The 14,700-nt window shown below is 46.6% G+C and overlaps 1 protein-coding gene across 1 annotated transcript; it reads right to left on the bottom strand.

The window, feature by feature from the left end:
- Window positions 1-406: 406 nt before the first annotated feature.
- LOC149364420 (uncharacterized) lies at window positions 407-9,334 on the bottom strand. The gene is made up of 5 exons (XM_089568694.1): window positions 9,208-9,334; window positions 7,333-7,733; window positions 5,206-6,121; window positions 3,614-3,975; window positions 407-694 (listed from the first exon to the last, which is right to left on the bottom strand). The coding sequence occupies exons 1-5, from the start codon at window positions 9,332-9,334 to the stop codon at window positions 407-409; spliced, it is 2,094 nt and encodes a 697-aa protein (XP_089424820.1).
- Between the last annotated feature and the right edge of the window lie 5,366 nt (window positions 9,335-14,700).

The following is a 14,700-nucleotide window of genomic DNA, read 5'->3' on the forward strand; positions in this document are numbered from 1 at the left end:
CTAACCTAAGGAGCAACGAAAGCGTGATGTGGTATAGAAACCTTAACGAATCATAGCATTGAGTGAGTGAAGCAAATACCGTACTCCCCAAGCGCAATTTAAAAATTCCGCTTAAGAAATAACGTATCCAATTGGGCGACTACATCAGGATCACATATGAAATTGATAGTTTTGTAACACTTATTACGGCGTTGTATGATGTGCATCGTAAAAAGTTCAGACTGAACGTTCCGTTGGCTTACTTTTTAGATAGAAATGAATAATTTCTATCCCTCTTGAAACATCCATTTGTAACCATTGGCGCGCATCATTTTCACTTGCCACACACGCACCCACTGACACTATTTCTCGAAGCACAGCGCGCTCAAGATTGAGACAGAAAAGGCGCGAGCTGTAGCTCCAAGAACTAACACACGATGTACGGCAAAGGTCGGCAACCAAATACGGTGTTGAAGTGTACCGAATGACCAGTCGCGTACTTGCACACCAGCGCCGCCTTGGGGTCGCCACATCTGGCGTGGCAAAAGCGCCGGAAGAATAGCCGATCCCGAGGTCCGGTGTCCTGCGGTGCCTCCTCTTCAAAGTCGCGCAGCTGTCGTTTGGCTGCTGTGAAGGCTACATCGAGCGCCCACGGCGCGAATAGCATGGCATCCACAGTGGGGTCGTCCTTGGTGAAGAAAATGGCTTCGGAGACCTGAAAGCATTCGCTCACTTATCCATTTGTGGGACTTCAAATGCGCAGCTACAGTCGTAACTGAAGGAGTGATTGATTTTTACCGCTCAACTCATCAAGGCCGAGGGACCACAGGCTTAAAAGATTTTATGCATATAAGTATTTGAGGTTCCGAAACTTCTTCCTAGCATGGTGCTCGAACGCAGTGTCACCGCCTGTCCGGGGCAGTAGCTCTATTAACCAGGCTAACCAATATGGATAAAACACAGAAGCATGAGACGGCATAGGTGAAGTTATAGTAGGAGTGACTTTAGTGCAAATGCGTTCCAAGGGAGACCTATTCCAGTTAAGGGGATTCCGCTAAAACTCTTTCAGTCTAATAGGCTGGCTATTAGACTTAACTTTGCAATTTGGAGAAATTATAGGAAATTTCCTTTGGAGCATTTGTAATAGTGTCCGCGCCCTTTATACACCGCCTTTAGTTCTCTAAGTTGCTGTGTCCTAGCAGAGAAAGCACTGACGTATTTATCGTCGGCAAAGGCCGCCACCTGAGAAATAAACTTTTTTTCTGCAGGAAAGATGTGATGGGAGTCCCATGTCTAGAGGCGATAAACAGAGAGTCGCACTGAGATATTGGTTATCTGCAAGCTGTTGCACAACGTAGTTTAACCTCACTGTCCCCTGAATTATTCATTCTGTAGCATTTTTTTGGCAGGCCAAATATTAGGACACAGATCGACAGACCTTAAAGGGACTATCAAACAAATTAATTGAGATTATGTAAAGATAGGCAATCCATCACTCGTCACTCCAGAGCAAGAATTTTTGAGCTAGCATCAATAACAACGAAGTTATAGGCGATTAAAAATCACCCTCCTCCTCTCCCCCCTCAACTCGTACAGTGTCGGCAGCGTCGGCAGTGTCGGCAGTGTCGGCAGCGACTTCGGTCGAAGCTTCAGGTGCTTGACATTCATGCCTGACTGTCGAACGAGCGCTGGGTTATAGTAGTAAGCGTCAGGTGCGAAGTGTCGACCGGCGGGGCACCATAAAAAAAATAAAGAAAACAGCTCCTGGACTGGGCTCCGCCCATGAAAACGTCATTCGATGACGTTCGGTTTACAACTTCCGGTTGTCGCACCCCCGAGGAGCAGCGTGCGTCGGCAGCGTCTCTCCGATCTCGGCGCTTTCTTGGATTGCGGCGCGCGTCGGGTTTCTTTGCTAGTTGGAAGAATGGACCCGGACCTGTTCCCGGCTCACACAATGTTTTATTTTTTTGTGCGCTGGTTCGGCCGTCACACCGATGCTGCCAAGTCTTGGCGTGAAACACCGTGCATATACTGAGCCTAGCTGTCGAATGATGTTGGACACCCGGCTGCAGGATTGCAAAATCGCGCCGCCCGACTTAGAACACAAGGAACATACGGTATTACGGTCGTAAAACGGACGGGAGAGTGAAAGAAGGTCGGGACCGAGTCTGCATGCCGAAGCAGCAGCCGAATGTGAACCGCAGCAGTACGTAGCCGTCGGGCCAAGGCCCTCCGCGACAGCTAACGCTTCGAATTCGTCCTGTGCCCTAAGTAAATGCGGCACCTTTTTTTAAGTTCTCGTAGATAAAATTGTCTTCCATCGCAGATCATATCGTGTAAACGTTCATACCGATCGCTGTTAGCTGGAAACTAACTTTCCCGGCGGGAAGAAACAGTGTCGGCAGCGACTTCGGTCGAAGCTTCAGGTGCTTGACATTCATGCCTGACTGTCGAACGAGCGCTGGGTTATAGTAGTAAGCGTCAGGTGCGAAGTGTCGACCGCAAACGCGGAGTCTTCGGCGGGCGTGCGACGCTGGCAGTCCGATGCGCTCCATCCAGGCTGCTCGCTCACGCACGTCTCTAGGAATAACATGCCTGAGTTCAACACCTCGCCAGTCACTGGGTTTGCAGCCGACGACACAGCAAGGCGTATTCATCTTGGGCGGTCGAAAAAGGCACTGCGAGTGGCTCCCGAACTCGCGACAGAAAGAGGCGGCAGAGGTAAATTAAAACCATATGCGCGAAGGCAATGCCCTCGCTCGCGCTTGCCCGAGGGGGTCGCGCGGCAGCTCGAGTAGACGATTTTCACCGCTACCGGAAGTGTGCCCGTGACGTCGAAGCTGCCGCGGCTCTAGCGAATGACAGCGTGTAGTGGCCTGCCGACGTCATGGGACTAGTGACGTCTGTTTTCCCGATTTTGGTTTCAGAATTGCTCCCTACGAAGACACCAAGCGGCCCGCGAATTTTAAAAAACACGATTTTTAAAAATTCATAATAAAATGCCGGCTCAGTTCCGAAGACTCATTCTTGGTGTCAATGCTTCTGAGCATCACTTCTAACATTTACAAGCGGCTTTTAATTCTTTTCATGGTCCCTTTAAGCCTGAGAAATGGTAGCGTAACTGATATTAAAGAATGCCTACAAATTATCGCTGATCGAAGAGAAACTTCCAAGACTTTACATCCTTTAAAGGACGAATGAGGACCAGCGATAGCGTAAGGTGTACTTTACGTGCACCTTCTCCTCCGCTTGCTATAAGTGTTGCCACCTATTCCCCCATTCACCTGATTCATACACCACAGGTGGCGCTCTCTCGTGAACTCCCTCTCTATGTGTTAGATAGCATGTCCAGGAGATCCAGAAATATGATGTCCAGAAGATCTCCTAAAGAAGTGTATGAGATATCCAGCCGGGTGAATGCATACGCTGCTGGTGAAGGAGTTAATGCATACGACATAAATGCTGCAGATGTTGTTTGTACGAAAATATTTCTCTCATATAAACAATCACTGCGACAAGGCCGGCATCTTGAAGCCTTGCTTCCAAATTGACTAATATACGGCAGTTTCCTCGCATTTCCCGCTTTTGTCTGCGTTAAAGATAAGTCACTTTTATACCGAAAGCGCCATCTCACCTTAGTGAGGACACAGTGCCGATAGTTCGCCAACCGTTCAGCGTAACTTGGATCTTGATTGACAAGGACCTGAACCCATGAGGCCAGCAGCCGGAAGCCCACGGTCGAGTAGTCCAAGCTCGGTTCCGCAGCCTCGGCGTGCATGAGGTCTTCGGCTAGGTACACGGACGGGACGACAAACCCGTCATGGTCATAGCGCACGGTGTCTCTCAACTGCTGCTCAACTCGTACGGAGGCGATGTTGTCGCCGAACGGCTCGACCTTTGCTGCCAAGGCCACGTTGAGTAGGAAGTCGTCGCCGTAAGCTGTCCGGTTGGCATCAAGTGGCAGAGGAGAGGCGGTCATATCCCCACCGCTGTTTCCTGAAGCAGAAGAAAATAACCGGTCAGGAATTTGTGGAGGTAATATTTCATTACAGCTACCACAGTCTAACATGGATATATCTGCGATAACAAGGGAATATGCGACAGCACGGCGGACGTGAAGGGGCATACAGGTGAATTCCTGAGCCAAGAGTGGATTTAGCCGGGCCAGTTGGTTCACGAGACATATAAATAACAGCGCTCGTTGTTTTATGTCTTCTCCTTATCGTCCAGTCTGTCGCGCAGTTATTTATATGAATTTCTGAGCGTTTTACACATTTCGTGGTGTTAAAATATTGAGCGATTCATGAAGGTTGACCAAGTTGGCCTACTCAGAAAGGCTTTCTAAGACTGAGCAACTGTAAAGAAAATTTCCCTTTAGAACACTAGCTGTCACATTTTGTGACTGGTAGTGTGACTAATTATGGATATCTGCCATGCCTGGGAGTGACTCCTCTGGTGAGGAACGTAGTGCTTCTGTCCATTCAATTCTTTCATTCTTTACACTTCATTAACCTTACGCCATTGCAAAAAAAAATGTTCTATGCCACAGAGAATCTACTTTTTGATAGCGTGCTGTGTAGTTTCTTAAATAAGTTATAATGCTCAGGCAATGCCTCAGAATCTTTCAAGTACTCGGTTATTTTCTGTTATTCACTGTATGGAAAAGGGGAGAGCCGCCACAAGTACTAGGACATTTTGCATTATTTTTGCAGTGAACTCAAATCTAGTTGCAGTCTAATCTTCTCATTTGGTGTACTCGAAAATTGATCTCCACATATAGACTAAGTTTTCAAGGTGGAATGAAGCTGCTTTGATTATTACCAGGACTTCAGTGAATGAAAGATTAAGGAAAATGAAAGATTCAAAAGCAGTCATACTGCTAAAGTGCTTCGGGTAGTAATTTTTTACCTTCTTCTAAGAGAAAAACGTCGCTTAGTTAGAACCTTTTCCTTTTTTCCCTCACAACAACAAAGAGAAATCGACATAAAAGCTTCCAGTACACGGTCGCATGGCTAGAGAGGCCAGCAGACATGTTATTAGTTATGATCCAACACTACAGGCCTTTTTATACTGGTTGTAAACAAGAGTCACAAAGAGGGGGTCTTCGAACTGCAGCGTGTGCGTGCAGAAGCTTATACTAGTTCTTCCGCCACGTTTCCCTCAGCGTACACTCCACAGTGCATTAAGCACTTATTGAAAACGACTTTTCGTAACACTTATTCTCACCGACACTTCTGACGTGCATCACAGCCTGTCTGATGGCATTAAAACTGAAGCCATCCGTTGCAGGGGGAAGCCGCATGGCGAAGTGCTTGACAGTTGTGACGAGCCTTTCGAAGTATCGGACGGCTGCAGGCTTCTCAAGGATGCGTGCTAGCCAGCCGGGAAACAGCGTTTTGAAATGTTCTCCGGTCGCCCGCAGGCAGAACTTGAGGTGGTCGTCGCCAGTCGTACGAAGCAGGTAGAAGAACCTCACTACTTGTACCACTGGTAGCAGCAGAGCGTACAGGCGAGCGAGGCTTAGGTCGGCCGAATGAAGACGTGCGATCACTTCGCCTATTTCCTTGAGATGACGCGCTCGCACTAAATTTGTACTGAAAGGCACGTCCGCTGTGTCATTCAGCTCAATATTATCGCCTAGCCCTTTCTCCCAGGTCAGCTGCTGTTGTGGGTCTTTGACGGACGGCACGGGCAAGTTCTTCACGTACACATCGCTGAAGGGGGACGATAAGTCGAAGCCTTCAAAAACCTTGGCTATGTTCCAGTCGAGATTTGTGACAGTGAGGGTGGAAGTATTGATTCCCTGTGGTTGGAGGTCTGCTAGAGCAGCGTCAACGAATCCTTCAAGCACGCCATCTTGGCTGCCCACCGCATGGTACATGTCCTGACCGACATCTATGAAGATTCTTCTACCATGGCCGTCGTCGTTAGCGGTCGCAGTCCTAATTGCGACAATAGATTTCAAGCCATTGCGAATAGCGGACCTCAGAATCTTGTTGAAAAGCTCTTGGAACGTGGAAACTGCCAGCCATGAGGCGATGTCAATCCCGGCGTTTTGTAGAACCACTTGCGTGCTGCTTCGGTGCGGATTTAACGTGAACGTTCGGCAGCTGAAGAAGAAGTGGGCCATCTGGTGCTCATCCTGTACGCAGACACAGAAACAAGCTGGGATTGTAACGCATAAACAAGCTAGTGACATAATATTAATACTTGCATTATCGCTCTATGGTAGCAACGACCATTCCATGGTTGCTTATCCTATAGTTCGCCTTCTTACTATGGTAATTGGTTACTCATCCTACAGAAAAAATGTTTGGCAGTGCTTCCACTAGCCTCAAGTCCATTCGTAACGAGGAAAACAAATTTATTGCACTGCTCTTAAAACCAAAAAACAAAAATAGACTATTTTTATGGCTAAGCGTGGAATATCGTGCAGTGGCACTAATTACGTTCGGCACTTATGATTCTGACGTGCTAAAGGCATCAAAAGGACCTTACTAAAAATACCTTTATCCTAAATGCATTTAACCTAAAGACCTTTACCCGAAAGGCGTTTACCATGAAGACCTTTACCCTAAAAGCGTTTACCATGAGGAACTTTATCCTAAAGGCCTTTGAAAGAAGCGTCTTTACCCTGAAGGCATTTATATTGAACTCCTTCACCTAGGTGTACCCTTCACACAGTGAAGGCCTCCCAGGTGTGTGCACCTGGCAGGTCGGCCACTTGTCACAAAGCAGGCTTCAGACACATACGTACGCCCAAAATCGGAAAATGCGCCTGGTATTGCTACCGCACAAAAAAAAGACAATTAGCGGCAGATTGTTTTTTCGTGTTCAGGATTTTGTGTCATTGCACGGCACAAGGGCTGTTCTGTGCCTGAAACGTGTGCGGGCTATAAGAGTAGCCTTCAGGATAGGGATTCACGCCACGCTTAACTCCACTTGAACGTGTTGAAACTTCACCTGACTAAATACGCCTTTAATTGTTCCTGAACGAAAGGAATAATTCGAGAAGGTCCAAAATCAGGGCGAAAAAACATTTTTTAGGTCCCATGAAAAGCGATGTGGGGCCTTTCGTTATTCATCATTGCATGCTCTGCATGTTCCTGCGCTAAACACGAGGTGGTCAAAGGATGAACTCGAGGCTGCGCACAGAAGTAATTCACTCTAGACGTCGCTAATGCGGGGCACGCATAATATATTTGTTGAATTGTTCTGGAAATAGCATTCATCTTTGAAAAGAACGTTAGGTTGGGATGATTCATTTCTCGATTGTAGTTTTATTGCGTGTCGTATTCGCCAGACGCGCAGAGCCGGCATCAAGAGTTAGGATTAGAAACATTTAAGACGAACCTGTTCTTGCCTGGTCTTCGGCTGCCTGGAATTCAGCAGTTCCCGACGAAGCTCGTCTTCGATACGCGCGTTTAGGAGGCGTCGGTTTTCTTCGATGTAGCTCCTCGGACTATTCCAGTGGCCGCACACGTGCGAATAAAAGTCAGCGCATGGCTCCACGTTATAGTCCGTAGACCTATCGACGGCAGCTACAACCGTAAGGCAGGCCTCACTCGAACAAGGTGGTTCCCGGTCAACCTCTGACGACACCTTCACGATGTGCGGTAGTTTCGGCGAGCGGGTCAACACGGAGCTTGCTACAACGGCCAGAAGAGCCGCCAGAAGAGTGAGAGGAACGAGGTACGCCACGAATATTGTTGTCCTCCCCCTCGTCAAGACACCGCCAGGCTCGCAGGAAGTCACTGCGACAGTACGACGAGCACACAGCATGTCAATAGTCACACCACCTAAGCCAGCGATTGCTATTACAGTTGTCGGTTTGCAAATTGGCTCTCATGAACTTTGCACCCGTTTGACACCCTTGGGCGCCGAGGCTGATTCCGGCTGCCCGCAAGTACCCACAGTGTTGAAGCGACAAAAATTCCCCAATGAAAGTGCGTGTCCTTCAAGAAAATGTACGGGACGACCACGCTTACTGTTCAGAAAGCGATCGAGAACTAGCGAACAACTTAAATATTGACAGCTTCCATCTGAAGCAACTTCCGAGTTGCAGCCCTCGAAAAGAGTGAAAAACACATCGCCATAGATACATACACGTCTGAAAGCACGCGCCCATGTCCAGCTACCTATCATGCTACAAAGCTGTTGATTGGTGGCGACCAGGCAACGAAGGAAGAAATTTTTTTTTTCGTTCTCGTTAGATTACCTCTTACTAAATGTTTAGATGCTTAGAATAGCGACATCACAAGAGCCAGCTGATTGCTTCTGCTGCTAGTATCGTGCAGTAAACTTGTAATCAAAACGACAGCAATGACACAAAAAAAATGTGCTAAAGAGTACACTAAGTGTTCTCTCGGGGACGCAAGACTTTAGCGCGCCAGAAAACAATTTAGGTCCATATATGCGTCGTGTGTTTCAGCGATTCCATAATTTCACTAGAACAGATTAAAGAACGTGAGTTTGACTTTTACCTCCACTAGTGTGATCTGAAATCACCGTCTAAAGATATAAGTATCGGCTTCGTACCCTGCTCACGTGTTCTAGAAACTTTTGTCTCTGCCTGAGAGCGCGGTGAAGGAAAGCAAGTGTCATGGGTAGCACAAGAAAGTATTCCTGCTTAAGCTATATGCCGCCGCGTTGGCTCTGTGGTTATGGTGCTCAACTGATGACCCGAAAGACGCGTGTTCGATCATGGCCGCGGCGGTCGAATTTCGAATGGAGGCGAAACTCTAGAAGCCCGTGCACTGTGCGTTAAACACAGTGCTCGTTAAACAACTTCAGGGGGTCGAAATTTCCGGAACCTTTCACTACGGAGTGTCTGATAGATAGCCTGAGTCGCTTTGGGACGTCAGGACCCATAAACCAAACCCAAGCCCGTTTATGATAGTTTCAGAAAAAAGTAAATGCGCTTTCTTACTCTGAGTTCCGGTGGCTGGCTGGTCGCGTGAACCACGATGCTCTATGGGATGCGCTGCTCTTTCGAGGCGTCTCAGAAAACCTTCCTTATTATCCTCGTTGTCTCTGCGCGTTGAAAGTCTCGCCGCACTGCGCTGCTTTCTGGCAACATTAGTTGACACGCTCGCAAATAAAAGCGTGCCGACTGGTTCCAAGTCCCGTTCTGGCTTCTGGGAAACAGCGGTCACTTGAGGGACACCAGTAGAGACCATCGGCGTGGTCCCCTTAATAAGTGAATCTTTTGAAGCAGGAATCCCAAACGGCTGTTGAGCTTCCGGGCCTTCTGATGGAAGATGTTGAAGGCAATCTTGTGCGTTAGACTGGCGCCCTGTTTCGAAGTCCGCATTTGACGAAGATTCACCAGGTAGCTCCCGTGTTCTGCTGGCATGCTCGACAGCTTTATCGCTTTCGCTGCTTGCGAGATGCGGCCTTTGCTTAGTAACGCTGCTCTTCACAAAATCAGAGTGGTGTCGGCGATAGCGGTGCTTGTAATCGCTTTTTCGAATGGTGCTTAACGCGTGGGACGTGCTTAAATCCTTTCCAGTAGGGCTTGTAGTCCTGGCGAGGCCATCTGCATTTGCAAATGGCAGCGCGGACGTAGAGCTACGTTTCCTCCCTTTGCGCAGTAACTCTTCAGCGGGGTCTTGGCTTGGTGATTGTTGGTCACTCCCAGGCTGCTGATTTCCCAGTGCGCTTGAAGGGTTCTGATCGTCGTCGCTGGTGCCAAGAGCGCTGTGGTGCTGCCTCCGGCGACCGCTTTTCACTCGGTTGTGAATCTTCCTTCGCTTGGAGGCCTTGTGCACTGAGTGATCGGAGATATCTCTCTGCACCGTGCCGCTGTCTCCCAACGTTGAATTCATGGAAGCGCCAGCAGCGGTTATCGGTGGTTCGGTCGCCGAATCAAAGGGTTTGTGCCGCTCAGAGGACATTGCTTGGAGAGGCGTTTCCCAAGCTTCACTTCCAACTACGATGCGACACAGAGCAGGATTGCGGAGAACAAGAATGAGGAAACGAAAGGAAGAGAATGTCTTGGGCTCCAGAATCAAGCGACACCTGAGCAAACGTGCTTCTTCTTCTTCTTCTCCACATGAAACGCGCTTGGAAGGCGGTCTTTTACTTCTTCTTAGCATCAAGATGGCACGCGCTTGACGGTTCGTGGCACGTGACACTCTTTCTTGTCGTCGTTCAGCCGAAACCAGCGGTTGTGAATGTATCAGTAATTTTTACTAACTATAAATGCACCCTTGTTAATTTTTAATGTGTGGAATAATTCCATCGTACAATGCTGCCAGAATAACGGTGAGCAAAGTTTTCAACCTAAAATGACCTTTTGAAATCTCAACTCTCATTTAGTCTGCGATTTGTTACTCCATAATATTTAACGGGTACGCGCGTGCCTACAGACTAAATACGTCTTTCCTCCTACCGAATTTTAACGACAAAGCTGCTGTACTGCTACTCACAATTCATTATCCAGGAAACCTCCTCTTCGAGACAACTCCTAAAACAAACTCGCCATTGAGTGCAAATATTTCATTCCATATTTGCATAACTTGCGCTCGTAAGCAGGTTGTGCGGATATAAAATGACAGATACAAATTCAGGCTTCACCTTATCACCCCGGCCCTGCCATACATCGAACAATCCAAGAAACACAAGAGCAAGATACCTAGCAATTGCATGATCATATCCCATCCCTCCACTAACCACTTCTTTTTGTGAAGTAAATTTGGTCATTCATTCATTTCTGCATAATACAGAAAACGCGCTTACTTACCACTCGACCACACGGTGCTAACGAAACCATATCCCCAGAACCGCTGCAGGCGGAAGCGCTCGCGCTAATGATGGCACGCTGGTGCTCATTCATTTTCGTTGAGAACGTTCACGAAAATTTTTTGAGTACATTTCATAATAAAGTTTTTTTTTTGGTAACTAAGAAATCAGTAGCTGTGTGTGCAATATTTCATGCCACATCTCGATCGTCAGTGTTTCGTAACAGTGCCTTAAAGCGCACTTGCCTCTCTCACGTGGATTTGACAGGGCTCATTGAAGAGAGAGAAAGAGAAAGGAACTTTAATCAGAGCAAAAGCAGGAGAGGCTGGCCGGTGGTAACAAAAAAAATGCCCTAAGAAGGCCGCCGTAGTCCACTTTAGTTCTCCGATCTCTGGCAGATATATTTTTTCTGCACTGGAACTGTTACTTGCACTCCTATCATCCAGCTGCTAACATGGAATCACTGCAAAACTAAGTGCCAGCGTAGCTGCCAAAGTAACAGTCGCTATGCGCTCTACAGCATGCACAGACTACTTCACGCAATATCGTCTTACATGGAAGCTCTCGCAAGCACAAGAAAAAATTACGGCTCAAAATGTTGTGGCTTAGTAGATGGACACCACTGACACGTACCTCTGAGGTATCCACTGACTCAGGGAGCCAGTTATGCGCCTTTCCCTTCCTCAAAATCAACAGAGTCTAAACTTTCTGCTCATTTTGAGAAAGAGTAACGCGTATAACTAACTCATTATGTAGGTGCACACCACTGCCTACTCGCAGCGCGATTGAGGTGTCCACTGACCCATTGAGCCAGTTGCATTTGCTACTTAGGAGCTTCACACACATGCACAGACACCAGCTGCTGAAACGCGGGGAGTACGGCGGCTAGAAGGGCTTTCGCACTTAAATGGATTTTCTAGTCACTTAGTTAAGGTTTCTTTATCACACAGTTCATTCGACCGAAATTTTAACTACCATCCCTCGCTGAAGCAAAGCCTTCAGAGAAAAGGAAGACAGCAAAGAAACAATGCAAGACGTGGATACCAGCAGCTGCAAATACAAGAGAAAAGTATCAACTTTTACAGAACCTGCTCCGTGTAGCATGAGGCTACTAGACAGATGGGGACTGACGCGAGTAGTGGTAGTCATTACTAGTGTAAAGCATACTTATACAGCGCAGAATACAAGAAGCGTAATCCTCACACCCTTCAGGGAGAAACCACTGCATGACAACCGGTTACTGTCGAGCGATCAAGGCTGCACAGGAAAACAAGACTTTTCACAAGGCAACGAGGATTTTTCTGAGAGCAGGCACTCCCAGCTTTCACGCTGTCCGAGTAGGCAAACAGGGATTGTTTGCGAGTAGGGAAGCTTGCTATTGCTGCTGCATTGAATGGCACAATTCTAGAGAGACCCAGCAGAGAAACTGACTCACTGGGTCACTTTGAGGCGTTTTTTTATTTTTGTTTGTTTTCTAGATCACGGCGCGTTTGTGCGATACATGGTCAGAAATAAATATAAAAATGAAACCGTCAAAAAGACGGCGCACAACAGGCGACAGCTACAGTGTCCCGTTATGCGCATTAATTATAAAATGCCTCCTGCGTAAGTGGGTCAAAGTCCGGCGATTTCCTCTCAGTGTTTTGTAACTTTAGATCGGACGCTTTCGCTTTCTGTGAATAGGTGAATATTGTGCGCTCATGTTGGCACCCTTGCAGGACACTATTCAAACCCCCGAAGAACCTAAGCGCGCGAAGAAAACATTATGCAACATAAATAGAAGTACCGTTACTGTAATACTGTTATTTCGGGTATGAAAGGCGTTCGTGCTTTTTTTTACGTGATTTTTAGAGAAAATTTGTCTTTTATATCGAAAAGCAGCCCGTAGCGTGTTCTCATAGGGCCCCCTCTACATAAGCGTGGCGGACGAGGCAACTCTTCGCTCGATAATTTATTGCGTCACACTACAAAATGAAAGAACAGCGCATAATTTTTTGCTTGCTAAAGGAAGGTTGTTTGGTGTTTTCTTTCTCATTTTGATTCTAAGATAAATATTGTAGCTGTGGCGGATCCCTCTAGAAACCATTATCAAAACTGCAGAGCGGTACAGAAGAGCAATATAAAAATTCGGAAGTTCAGTGGATTGTACAATGAGGACTTTAATAATGCTTAATGGATACATTTTGGTTGCTAACGCCTAAACTATGAAATAATACCTACCGAAGACCTCTTATTGTCCAACTTTAATTGCTTAAATGATTGAATTGTTTATTTTGTGAACTAAATTTAGGATGCCGATAGCTTTGTGTACCATTTTGACTAAGAAAAGTTGGTACTTTGAGAAGAATCTTGAGGTTAGGAGCAGATGCAGGGAAACAAAGTACGAGGCTTGACAAATTATTACGCCTTAGAGACTCAGTTCAGCGTGGGGTCATCCACAAAAACGAAACGGAAACGCTGCGGGACACAGAACATTAGAGGTGAGAGAAGGCCTGGAGATGTACCGGAGAGTAAGAGACGGCATTTACTCACGTAGGCGTGGCCCTCTTTCTATTCAGAATCACTTGTTCGTTTAATCATCTCACTTATTCGTTTCACGTTCTAGCGCAATCGCTAACCGACTGCGCAGGTATTTCCCGTCACGAATTCATGAAAAGACGCTCAGGTGCTGTAATGAAAGCTAGTATAGAAACAAGAAACAGCCAAGGACACAGTGACGTGGGCTGGTGAACCTCATCAAGCGCGACAGCACACGCCTAGAGCGTGTCTGCGACAAAACAAACAGTCTGGCAGCGCCATAACGTTCATATTTTCTTCTCCGGTGCCGCCTTGGTGCCAAGCGTATTCAGACTCTGTGGAAGCATTTGCATGCGTAGGTGCTTATTATATCTGCAGTGATGCTTGAGATTCTCTTTACTTCATTGATTTATCTACCAAGCTAACGTGCACGTCAAACGGACCTGCTCTAGTCCATACAATGTCAGTTGGTTCAATAGCAAGAAAAAAGTGTTGGGAGAAAAAGCGCACCGCTAAAGTTATACGGCAAACTTTCCATTCCCTCTCTCTCTCCATCATTTTCATTGTGGATTTGCCGGCCCATTCCTCAGGATAAATACTAGTGTCCTTTCGCGTCTTTTGGAAGCAGAACGTAAAGGTTTTATTATCTGCCCAAGACGTCTTGTGCAAACGAACAGCTTGCGCGTTTCATTATTGCTTATGCTCTAGCTTTGCAAATATATTTCTACTCAAGCCGAATAGGCTGTCATCGAGGTTTCAGATCAATGAAAGCTGCACTGTGCGCAATTTTCTTTCAAGCGTGCGAGACCGAATATGCCAGGTGTCAAAGCCACAAGTCAAGCCACCTCAGTGTTCGCACATTAAAACGCATGAAGTCCTTTTAAAACTTCTCTTCGAGCAAAAAAAAAAAAAGTGGCTCTGCACTTATTTTTTTTTTTCATTTACTTGTAACAGGCTCTCTCTCTCACAGATTGGCATGATCTCTTAAGCGCTATTCGTTTATTTATGCTATATTAACTTCAACAATTTTTTATATTGTCATTCATGATTACTACTGTCCAATATTAATTTTTGCATCTATAATCAAATAAATTCATTTAAATAGCTATTTTTCTTGGTATTCGATAGGGTCATGGTTTTCTCTCCGAGCGCCACGAGCACTGTAGAATCAGGGTGGCACACAATAAAGCACTCTAGGCATTTGTAAGGATACGGTGCAAACATATTCCTATATAGCGTACATGCAGTGCATACGCATGGCCAAGTCAGGAGGATGTTCTTGTATTGTTTGCTTGTTCCTGAGGTCGTTTTTGTTGTTTCCAGAATTTATGTATTGTGTGCCCACCCTGCGAAGGTCTTGTAAAAGATCGCAGTATCAATAAATAAAAAAATAAATAAATGTGTTATCTGTTCATTCCCACCGACACACTGGGCCTCTAGGACACGACGCCACCACAGAGG

This window comes from Amblyomma mixtum, chromosome 2, assembly GCF_055824585.1.
Source record: "Amblyomma mixtum isolate Tamu chromosome 2, ASM5582458v1, whole genome shotgun sequence".
NCBI lineage: Eukaryota > Metazoa > Arthropoda > Arachnida > Ixodida > Ixodidae > Amblyomma > Amblyomma mixtum.

What these genes read in the sequence shown, in the direction of transcription:
- LOC149364420 (XM_089568694.1), bottom strand. Translation starts at nt 9,334, where the DNA reads ATGCCAGCAGAACACGGGAGCTACCTGGTGAATCTTCGTCAAATGCGG. An exon ending in CGAAGACCAGGCAAGAACAG is followed by an intron (nt 6,122 to 7,332) that starts GTTCGTCTTAAA and finishes GTCTGCGTACAG; the next exon opens with GATGAGCACCAGATGGCCCA. An exon ending in GGCACTGTGTCCTCACTAAG is followed by an intron (nt 695 to 3,613) that starts GTGAGATGGCGC and finishes GAATGCTTTCAG; the next exon opens with GTCTCCGAAGCCATTTTCTT.